Here is a 12,121-nt window from a genome sequence, read left to right on the forward strand (position 1 = left end):
TTTTATCCTGTATTTTGCAAATACTTGAGCCTGCCACCAATAATGTGAATTTTAGAAGGAGAGAGGAGAATATTACTCAGCAATAATACTGATTCGGACCTAAAGGGCCCTTAGGAGTTATAAGTTGTTTCTCATATCCATGCAAGGGAGATATGGTCAAAAGAAGTTGGAATGTCCTAACAGTGGGGGTCCTAGGAGCTAAATTTCATTAGGGCCTCCATCCTGTGTGATCCTTCATCTATGCGAATCTCAAATATCCCACCTATAAAATTAAGGTAAGTCCTTGTGAATCTTTACGACTAATAGTGCAAATTTAAAAATGGTCTCTTACCAGTTGGACCAAAAGTTTCTGAAGATTTCTCCAATATCCCTGTTGGGTCAGAGATAAGTGAATAAAAGTTAAGCAGCTTGTACATGTTTTGCCAGCACTCTGCTGAAGGTTCGCTCTGTTCAGACACTGTAATGGAATCTGAGTCGTCCATGTGGATAGTCATGTGATCCACCACCTCCTTGGAACCTTTCCTTGATACCTTTGAGGTTCTTCTTTCAGACCGTCCCAAAGAATTCTTGTTTCGAGATTCCTTTTTGTTGTTCTCACTGTTGGCCCTTTTGTTCTTTGCATTGTTGACTCTCCCACCACCATTAAGGCTCCCCCTAGAGCTTCGGCTGAAGTCAGAAGAGCGGAAGTCCCGGTGTTTGTGCGTTTTGAAGGTAGGTGTGGGGGAAGCTGACCCTGCTGTATAGCGATTAAGTTTGATATCAGTCTGAGTGGCTTTTATGTCATCTATCATTGTACTAAATTGGTGAATAAGACGAACCAAAGCCATGTCTACATGTTGGCTTATTGACTGACAGGAAATGGTAAAATTGCAGTGAAAGGTATTGAAATAACGCTTGTTGAGGTCATGAAATGAAAAAGCATTGGTGGAGTTCTGCGGGGTACATGTGGACTTCTCCATTACTACAGCACTGAGGCTGAAGGTTTCCAACATTAATGCAGGTTTGAACTCAAGTGGAGGAAGGTTGACATGTCCTTGCCTAAAAATTAAGGGAAAGAATAAAGTTTCAAGTAATTCACTTGTTTGCTTGTTTATCTGTTTGTTCATTCATTTGCTTATTTAAATTTTGAGTTCCATATTCTTTCCTTCCCTCAAGCCCTGCCCCTACCCATTTGAGAAGGCAAGCAATATAAAATGGCTCGGCTTTTATTAGTTCACCACCAAATTCTCTACAAAAGAGACAATTGGCACATTAAAACAGGCGAATTATTGTTAGTTATAATATTATTAGTTATAAGTGTGATTTCATTATTTTTTTTACTGGAAGTGGCATCAATTACAAAATCCACCAAATATGTGGAAGGTATATTTCCTCCCCTTTGGGCAATTAAAATTAGTTTTTCTTTTCTGTCTCAGCTGTTATTTTGGACCTGTTTCAACCCCTTTCAGCCATAATAAATTTCAAAATGAGTTTAATATTAAAAAAAAAATTAAACCCACCGTCTTGCTCGTTTGCTTCTTCTTTCCTTAGCTGTATCTGAATCCACAATATCTGCTCTGAGGCAATCTAATGTCCCAGAAAACGAAAGATGTTCTCCAAAGTACATTCGGTAGCAGAGCGGCATTGCATCCTGTGACTGAATGCCCGTATGGCTCAGAAGTGGTTTGAAGACAACCTATCATATGAAAAATATCTTTATTAACTTTGTGCTTAATCCTTTACTAGCAAACAAAGTCATCAAAATTTTAACTTTTGGAGGCTCCATTCAGTATGTTTGTAAGAAAATTAAATACAACTCTTAGAAGACAAGAAACCCCATATAATACATATAGCTACAATTCTATTTCCTAAGGTTTTTTCACAATCTTTAAAGGTCTGCTTGCTATCTATACACTATAAATACTAATAAGCACTCCTCACCCTAGTTCCATGACAGTTGTTTCTGATATCTTACTCTTCTCTATATTTCAGACTTTTTGACTTTGTTTTACTATCTCTTGTCTCACTGCATTACTTTCTCTTCCAGCCTAGTTTTCAGGGAGCCGCTACTTAGATGAGGTTTTCTAATTTCTGTTTTAAGCTACTTATCCTGCTTATATTTCTTCCCTCCAGAGCTATTTTAATTCTAATTTCATTTTTGTCTCAAATTTTCCAGTGATTCTTATAGACCCTTTAGCCAAGATACATATTTCTTCCCCTTTGAGGTTCTTCCTGTTTTCTGTGGTTATTCATTTCTTCTGAATTTGCTGGTTGGTTTTATATGGTCATAGAAGAAGAGATAAAAGGGACTTAATCCCTTCATTTTAGAGCCCAGGAAATTTAAGGAGGTCAGGTGACAAGCCTGAGGTCCTTGCTATCACCATGTATCAGGATCTGAATCCAGAGCCTTGGCCTTCAGGAGTCAGTGCTTCTTCCTCAGCCCAGAGCATTCTTTTATTGTGTCTGGTATTTTCTTTCATCACACATCCAGACTCTGTGGACTGTGTGTAATTAGAATCTGTTACCCTAAAAAAAACTACGATTCCCAGCACCCCAATCTCTTCCTGTCATTACATGCTGATGTAGACAGGATATAAATTCTGTAGAGTTCCATCTCTTGCTCTCTTGTCTTCTTGTCGTGGCTTTGGTAGAGTGGGCTTTTTGAGCAGGCAGAAAAACTTAGTCATGTGGTTCTATTTTGTTAGATAATAAACGCTATAAAATATAATATTTGAAATATTGGACATTAATTTAAATCCTACAACTGGGATTCTGAGCCAAAGCCAGGCCCACCCCTACCATGTGTGTGGCCTGGCCTCTTGCATGGTCTGGGTAGACCCTGCTGTTCTAGAGTGAATGGCTATACTCAGTCTTGGCCTGCCCATGTCTCTCCCCAGTCAGAAGTGGGTTCTTTCTACTGCTGTGACTCTAACAGGCCCCCGACAGATGTGCAGAATACTCTGGCTTCAGGCACCTGTGAGGCTTTTCAGTGTGTGCCCAGGGTTATGGGGCAGCGGATTTCTGCACATAACACCAGGAAAGTTGAGGGGCCCTGCCACGTGCTGAGGAGCACACACAGACTCATTCCTTGTGTAGAAAGCTAGAGGATCTGGCTCTGTCCTTGGCCTCTGCTGCAGCAGGCTTGAGTCCAGAGCCTTCTAGCTTGAAGTCGCAGCACTGGCAATGTCCTTGTACTCAGTGGCCTCATGCTCCAGGAGTACCTACTAGAGCGGATGCTGGATTCCCTGGTATGACCCCTTTCTTAGTGCTGCTGACTTGTAGCCACCTTTCTGTTCAGTCCTTGCCTGGGTAGGGGAGCTTCCCTGTGGTTCTCTTCAGCATTCTTTATGCCTGCAATAGTGGCAGCAGAGGGTAGGCTGGAAGCAAGGCTGGTGGTCTGCACAGATGAGTGGGTGGGGGGAGGCAGAAGGGCTATCCTCTTTCCCTCAAGGTGCCTTGCTGCATCCGCTAGGCTAGTTAGGAATAGAAACTAATATATGTCTGGGCTGGAAAGGCAGGTTGTGAAGTGCTTTAAGAGCTAAACAGATGAGCTTGTATATAATCCTAGGGAAAGAGCAAGACAGGAATTTACTGATGGGGATTCATGTGGTCAGACTTGAGCTTTAGGAAAACCATCACAGCAGCCTAATGACATGGCTGGAAAGCCTGGACAGAGTCTTGGGGCATGGAGAACAATCAAGAGGCCATTAACAGCTATCTGGGAGGAGAGAGAAGAATCCCTGGACCTCACTCATCTGGCAGCCACGTGAACAGGGAAAAGGAGACGGATGCATGAAATATTATGGAGGTAGAAAGGATAAGACTTGGCAACGACACAGGGTAACGAAGGGTGATGGGTCAAAGCTAGCAACAAGGCTGAGTACCTAATGATCAGAAGGACAGAGGTGTCCTTGACAGAAACAGAAAATTTTAGAACAATAATTTTTGAGGGAAAAGACAATAAATTCTGATATGTACAAGTTGTGTTTGTAATGCCTCTGGGACAGCTAGCTTGAACTAGTTTAAAAATAGCTTATATTTACAAAGTTCTTTACTTTTAAAATGGACTTATTAGCAAGACATTTCTATCTGTGGAAAGTTGTTTACTGTTTTTTCAGAAGTTATGAAGAAATGAGGTAAAATGACAGCGCTGGAGCAGCTGGGTAGCTCAGTGAATTGAGAGCCAGGCCTGAAGACGGGAGGTCCTAGGTTCAAATCCAGCCTCAGACACTTCCCAGCTGTGTGACCCTGGGCAAGTCACTTGACCCCCATTGCCTACCCTTACCACTCTTCTAACTAGGAGCTAATACACAGAAGTTAAGGGTTTTAAAAAATAATAATAAAATAAAATAAAATGACAACACCACAGGATTCCTCCACTCTTGCTTCATAATTTTCAGCATTAGGTATTGAACCTAAAATTAACTGGTATAGTTATTCAGGGGCTGCTGGCTCAAGAGTATTATGGTGCAGTTGGCTTATGATGCAAAAATGACATGATAATAAAACATTTTAAAAGCTATTTTAGAAACTGTTTTCTTTATTTGGCTTTACTGGACAACTCCCAACCCCATTTCCTGAAATGCCAGGTGCCTATAAGTTGGCTAACTATGACTACAGCTCAGGGATGGCCTTCATTAAGCACTATCACAAGCAGCACCACTCACCTGGGCATCAGCAAGCTGGACAGCAGGAAATCCTTGGTTGGCTTCTTCTATCCCTGCCACATCATCCTGACTTGTGCTATGCTGAGAATGGGTTCCATCTAAGGTGTTCTGGTCACTTGACAAAACAGTATTGAAGTCTGAAGCTGAGGGTATTGTAGGAAGGTTAGGAGCAACACCTAAAAATAGGAACAATGTATGTCTATGTATATGAAAATCATCCAAGAAATAAGTTCTCATTGCATGTCTACAATATGTTAAGTACTGGATATTATAAGAACTAAGCAGGATGCAAGCTGATGAACCCTGCAAGCTCACTGCCTCTAGTGGGGCATGGGTACACGAGGGCCAGTAACTGTAGAAGATTCTCCCCCATGAAGAGGCAGGCCCTACTGTTCTTACTTGTGCTGTAGGCAAATTTACAAATTAAGATTTTAGACATTTAGTGTAAATAGCACCCAGGCTGTCAGATAAGACCTAAAGGTTCCAATGATGGAATAGTGGCAAGGAAGGAAGTCTTTTTCCTGAGAGAGACTCTGTTATGGCTGAGAGCAGTCGGATGCGGGTGAACTGTCTCTAGTGGAGAGCCTAGGAGAGGGGATTTTGTCTCCCAGAAGAAACACCTGCTTGTGGGAAATTCAAGTTGAGCAGGAGGATCAGACTTGGGTGGTGGACATACCAGGCTGATTCAAGCTCCTTGTCTTTATCTTTGTGGATTTATTTTGCTGTGGACCTGTGGTCCTGAAATCTGTGATCATCACTAGAACAGAAGTGGACCCAGTTGTGAGACACCCATTTCCCTTCCAGCCAGATAAGCTGACAGCTTGTGCTAGTATACAGTAGATCTTGACCCATCTCCCAGTCCCTGAGTTTGTCCTTAGATACCTAGTTTTAGGGTGATCTCTCCCCACATCTCTTATCCTTAAATTCATTATTAAATAGTGTTTTTTAACTTCCTTTTGTTCCTTCTTCACAATCCGGGGGCCCACTATAGGTTTAATAGGTAATCCCTAGCTGGGTAGGTCTGAAGTGACAGTTGGTCTCAACTGTCATCATTCATTTCTCAAGTCCTGTGCTTTGTGGGTGTGGGTGTGATTCCCGTTTGTATTTGTCTCAGTTAGTTATCCCTCTTCACCCAATCACTCCTCCTTCTCCCCTTCTCTAAACCCCAGTGTTTAATTTACCCATTACACTTGAGAGAGAAAGGCCAGTGGTTTCACTGAGAGGATTTGATTTATTCTCCCCCAACTCGATGGTTCAGTTGAGAGAAGGAGTATCTCCACCAGAAGAGATGTTTCTGGCTAACTGGTAAAGTCCACAATCAAGGACTAAGTGATAAAATCAAAAGGGCCTACACAGCAGAACTTCGCAGACAACTGCCAGTCCTTGATATAAAATGGAGGTTCTCTTTTGGCAAGTCAATGCCTTTCCCTACTAGAAGAAATCAAATGCTATCTGAACTATAGAATAACTCTTTAATAACAAGGGGAATAGATGGAGAAGGAATGGTTGTAAGGAAATAGGGAATAGGAGGTCTCTACAGCTAATTAATTGAGCTTTGGGGCTGGCTTCACCCTGGCTAGGCAAAACCTCCCCCAGTACTTCTCTATTCTTTTATCTATAGCACTAAGATCTAGCTAATAAAGTAACTGAATAAGCTTTAGATGTAAAGTTAGTGTTGTTGATTGGAGGTCTGTAGAGATAACAATGTTTGTCTCAATAATCTGCCTATAAAGTAGCAGTAGTATGTCTGAATGTAGATCAGTCAGGACTGGATGTCAAACAAGATTTGCAGGGTAATAGCATGAAGTTCTATTGGTATGAGGTACTGAGGAGTCTGGTTCCTACCACTCTCCACCCTAGCTCCTTTTCAAAACCCAGTGAGCTCTCTGCTTTGGGGGGGATCCCCCTTATATACCCTGGTTCCAAATGTCCTCAACTGCCCTTGGCATCTTGGGGTTCCGTGGATTGCACCCCACTAGAGTTCTTATCCTAACAGTATTCCAAAGAAAAAAAGTGAGCTTGAAGCTTACAACATAAGGGAGGATACAACATAGTCATAGGATAAATACAAAATGGTTACAAGGTATTTTGACGGGTGGGGAGAAGTTCCAAAATTTGGGGAAATTAAGAAAAGCTTCTTGGAAGGAAGAAATTCATTCTAGGTCTGGGTTGACCTACACAAAGTCAGAAAGGGTAGAGATGAAGTATCCAAGATGTAGTTGTCCATGGAGTGACACATACTCCCAATTTGTAAGTAAAATGTATGTTTACAAAACATTTTCTGTACAATGGTCACTGGATTTGGATTAAGGAAGTTTGGTTTCTATTTCCTTTGATCTGGTTCTTCCCTGTATGATTTTGGCAAATCACTTAATCTCTTTGATTCTACTAAATAACATTTAGTTATAAATGTTGATGACACTTGTGACCCAGAGTTGTTAACACTTGATTTTTTTTTCCCAGCAACCCAGAGAGTTTTGAGTGAAAACCCCTCAATATCCATGAAAGAAAATGTCCTTTGCTTCTTAATTATAAGCTCCACAAGGACTGATGATAGCATAACACAAAGTATTAAATCTTAGTGTATTTCTTGAATAAGTATATCGCTTCTTGGCCTACTGGCTAAGATCAAGTGTTGAATAAATGCTGGTTCTGAATATTATACCCTAGAGAAATCTCAACGTTATTAAAAAAAATACCTCACATTCTTTGGGTATATAAAATATTGTTATTTTATGTTGCGTTTTTTCCTTTTCCTCTTCTCTATTTTGATACTAACTCTTCAAACATACACTACTATCATATCTTAAATACCTTTGTTTATATATATACATATACATATATACATATATACATATACATACATATACATACATATACACATATATACATACACACACACACACACATATATATATATATATATATAGTGCTTTATATTTGGGTAAATTTACCTTACCAATGGCAACACATAGTTTGATATAAATCTTCTTATTTAATGAAGCAATACATATTTCATAAACCACCACCATCAATTTCTGCAAAATTTAAAGCACTTCAAATCCCCCAAATTCTTAACTAGTTCTTGAAGAGACAAACATTTCAGAGAAGTTTCATTTCTGGCAGATTTCAAAAACAGAACTCTATGATGATAAGAAAAGGGAACAAATTCCAAGTATATTCCAAAAGATCAACAATACCTGTTGGAAGACTATTGTGTCCTGACTTTGGGGCAGGAGATTCTTGCACCACACTTCCTCTATTGCCCACTGCATTTGACATCCAATTATAGAAGCTCACAGATGAAGGCTCAGATAACAAAGGATGTTCAGATAACATGTCTGTGGCCACTGTGTTACCTGTGAAAGAAATACAGCTCTTGAGTACAGTATTTTTGGTTGTTATTTTTAAAGCAACAGACAAAGCTGAACATGAACTTATTCCTCAAGACGTGGGAGGCATTTTGCAGCTTCTTTCATAAAATCACACTGCATAACAGCGATGTTATGATACAAAAGTTTATTTTTTATCATAATAGGAAGAGTTATGAAACTAAATGTTAACTGGCTGAGGAAGAAATCTGTCTTATGTCAAGGACCATTAATGCCAATGATGCCATGAACAAATGGAAATTGGCAATGAGCAAAAAGGACAAGAAGACAAATGGTATATTACCAACATAATGGTTTCCCAATGATGATTTATTACAGGGTAATATGAATAATTACAAAGTTGGAGAAACAAAATGTAGACAAGACAGTCCCTGCCCTCAAAAAACTTATTGTTGAAATAAATCCTTACACAACTGAAGTCTCCATTTAAAGTATAGAATGTACACTATAAATAGCAGTTTAACTTAAGGAATAAACCAAATCTCTAACCTTTCTTTCTTTCATTTTTTTCTTCAACCTTTCTTTAAGAGCAACAACTTTCTGAGGGTGCAGCTGGGTAGCTCAGGGGATTGAGAGTCAGGCCTAGAGATGGGAGGTCCTAGGTTCAAATCTGGCCTCAGACACTTCCCAGCTGTGTGACCCTGGGCAATTCACTTGACCCCCATTGCCTACCCTTACCACACAGTATTGACTCCAAGACGGAAGGTGAGGGTTTTAAAAAAAAAAAAAAAAAAAAAAAAGAGCAACAACTTTCTCATTATCAAGCCAAGAACAGTAAGCCCCTTGAGGCCAGGGGCTCTCATTTTTTTTGATCTCTGCATCTCCATTGCCTATCACAATTGGATACAAGAAGTGGGTAATGCTTGCTTGATTAATTAGAAGGAATACCTGTTCTGGTCAGAGAACTACTTTTAACTGTTGTAGCACTTCTCTGAGGAGTCCCTTCTAGGAGATTATGCAAGCTAGGAAAACTCCCAGTCAAATAGCTAAGCAGACTCTCCTTTCTTGGACTTTCTTTGACAGGAATCCCAGAACGACCCACATGCACTGGCGAATCTGTGGCTGTGTCTCCACTAGTATAGCTCAGAGAATGGTATGGATGTATCCCCTGAAGAAGAAACACAAAGAAAGAATTAGAGCATTTTAATGTTAGAAAGAACCTCAGAGGCCATTTAGTTCAGCCCATAACTTCGATAAATGCATGAAAAGTATGTTTGAATAGCTCTTTTAAAAATATTAAAAAGAAAAAAAATATTTACTTCTGGCCTACAGTTTGAAGAATTAAACTTGTCAACGTCCACCTCCAGAAGAAAAAAGTTAAAAACAGAAACACGCAAGATATAGTTTTATATATACAAAATTTTTTGGGTCAGATGATGACTTCTCTACTGTGGGGAGGGGAGGGAAGGAGATACTTGGGAGAAAAGAAAAAAGAAAGGAAGGAGGAAGGGAAGGAAGGAGAGAGAGTGAGAGGAAAAGAAAAAAGAAAACAGTCACCAAGAACAATAGATGGCTGCCCCTAATGTTCAAATTCAGTATTCTCTGGGCAGCAGACTGACTCTGTAAACTGACTGGCAGTTCCCTATTTGCATTCCTGGATTCTCTCTCACACATCTGGAACCTTCCTCCTCTTCCTCTATCCAAAGATGAGCAGGGCTCCTCCATGGCTCTTTCCCCCTGACCTGGACACCTCTTTACCCTCCCTTCAGTTACACAGACTGACTAGTACTAAGCTGGTTCCTAGATTACATAGCAAGAAGTAGCCAGTCTGGCTGGTGATCGTGACACTGTGTCAGATAACATGTGCACAAGAACAGCTAATAGCTAATAGTGACACAGTACTTTAAGGTCTTTAGATTGCTCTTGTCCTCACAAGAATCCTATGAGGAAGGTTATAAGATCAGACACAAAAGAGGCTTCATGCAGAGCAGAGAGATTGGCACCTAGTGGATGGTACTTAAGATGGCACTTAAGAAATGTTTATCATTCAAATTTATTATCAAGTCACGTGCCCAGAGTTGCACAAAATTCAAACTAAGGTCTTCTTGAGTCTAGTCTCCTATCCACTATTAATAATAATAATAATATTAATAATGATTAGAAATGACAAGAACAAACAACTGACCACTTGCATGGTTCCTATTTACTTCTTTTCGATATACATCCCTAAGAAGTAGAGGACATGCATCTCATGGCCCTTTTACAGGGGGGTTCAGAAAAGCTAAGTCATATGCCAATGGTCACACACATCATTGATGCTACAGAATCAGGATTCCAACCCAGATTTCCCAGCTCTGAATCTTGTTATCTTTCACCTTACCACAATATCTACATACCTTAACCAAAGCTTGTCCTATCAATTTTGTTCATACTAAAACACTTGAAGAAAGAATCTATTTAAAATGTATTGAAGGATTATACCCCAAAGAGATGATAAGGAAAAAGACTTGTTCAGAAATATTTATAGCCACACTCTTTGTGGTGGCAAAAAAATTGGAAAATGAGAGAATGTCCTTCAATTGGGGAATGGCTGAACAAATTGTGGTATCTGTTGGTGATGGAATACTATTGTGCTGAAAGGAATAATAAACTGGAGGAATTCCATGTGAACTGGAAAGACCTCCAGGAAGTGATACAGAGTGAAAGGAGCAGAGCCAGGAGAATATTATACACAGAGATGGATACACTATGATACAAATGAACATAACGGACTTCTCTACTAGCAGCAATGCAAGTATCCAAAGCAAGGCTGAGGGACTTAAGAGAAAAAAAAAAACTAGCCACATTCAGAGGAGGAACTGTGGGAGGAGAAACACAGAAGAAAAACAACTGCTTGATCACATGGGCTGATGGGGATATTATTGGGGATGTAAACACTAAACGATAACTCTAGTCCAACTACCAATAATATGGAATTAGGCCTTAATCAATGATACATGTAAAACCCAGTGGAATTGTGTGTTGGGGTAAGGGGGGTTAGGGGAGTTTGGAGGAGAGGGAAAGAACACGAAATATGTAACTAGGGGAAAATATTCAAAATTAAAATTAAAAATTAAAATAAAATAAAACATATTGAAGAGAAGAATCTAGGTGGCATATTAAACATATGGCACAATACTATAAAAAGTGAATGACAGCGAGGAAGGGGCCTGCCTTTTCTACTACCAACAGGGACAACTGCTACCAATAGGAAAATGAGCCCAAGAGCCTGAGGAACAATAATACCCACCAGATCAGTGGTCCTGCCTGTGGCCTGGCCATCATGTTCATCATTAATGGAAAAAAAACACACTTGCAGAGATGACACCTGGTAACTGCCTCTGCAGGGAATGCAGCTGCTGCCTTCTCTGCAGCCCCAGCAACCCCAGGCTCAGAAAAGCCTTCTGGAAGCCCTAATCCTTGTCCCCATCAGACGTTTCAACATCAGTAATTCATGAGGCTTTGGAAATTGAAATGGCTCCAGAGAAGATGTTATGTTGCCTCCCAAGGACCACTGTGTGACTTTCCATTGGAACCTCCGCTATATTGCCACTTCCCTCAGGTGAGCACATTGGCAGCAGGGATGATCTTGCTTTTCTATTTATATCTAAGTTCAGTCATTTCAGCTGTGTCCACTCCATCCAGCTGCCCCACTTATCAAATAATAAGTGCTGAATAAATACTTCTTCGTTCATTCTATCATTCATTCCTTTGTAAAACCAAAAGCACCAAACAAAATAGACACAAACAAACTAACAGACCATAAAGAAAAAACATATTCACAAGTCAGTGGAAAAACTGATTCCAGATTTTTGCTGTTATATGGGGCTGCAATTTCATAGATGCTTCAAGAGGCTTCCCCAAGAGATGTCAAAGGGCCCTGCCCTACTTGAGGTAGCCCATAGGGAACCAGGGGAAGTCATATGCAGAACTAGCGGATTCCTATTCCTAGAGGCAACCCAAGTGTGCAACTCTTCTCTACTTCCAAGGTCTTCTCAGGGTACTTAATGAAAGATACAGATTTCATTTCCCAATAGACAAATACTAGAAGTATATAAATGAACATTTCTCTCAAAAGAATTGCAAACTATTAACAATCGCGTG

General features: G+C 40.1%; 1 protein-coding gene across 1 annotated transcript in view; it reads right to left on the reverse strand.

The window, feature by feature from the left end:
• The window catches only part of KIAA1109 (KIAA1109 ortholog), a 209,985-nt gene that overhangs the window by 113,490 nt on the left and 84,374 nt on the right, over positions 1 to 12,121 (reverse strand). Inside the window, exons 39-43 of the mRNA XM_044681108.1 lie at positions 8,927 to 9,146; positions 7,847 to 8,005; positions 4,647 to 4,822; positions 1,500 to 1,675; positions 332 to 1,038 (exon numbers count right to left, since the gene is read on the reverse strand). Coding sequence (XP_044537043.1) covers positions 332 to 1,038; positions 1,500 to 1,675; positions 4,647 to 4,822; positions 7,847 to 8,005; positions 8,927 to 9,146 — 1,438 coding nt within the window. The remainder of the gene's footprint in view (positions 1 to 331; positions 1,039 to 1,499; positions 1,676 to 4,646; positions 4,823 to 7,846; positions 8,006 to 8,926; positions 9,147 to 12,121) is intronic.

This window comes from Gracilinanus agilis, chromosome 6, assembly GCF_016433145.1.
Source record: "Gracilinanus agilis isolate LMUSP501 chromosome 6, AgileGrace, whole genome shotgun sequence".
NCBI classification, from domain to species: domain Eukaryota; kingdom Metazoa; phylum Chordata; class Mammalia; order Didelphimorphia; family Didelphidae; genus Gracilinanus; species Gracilinanus agilis.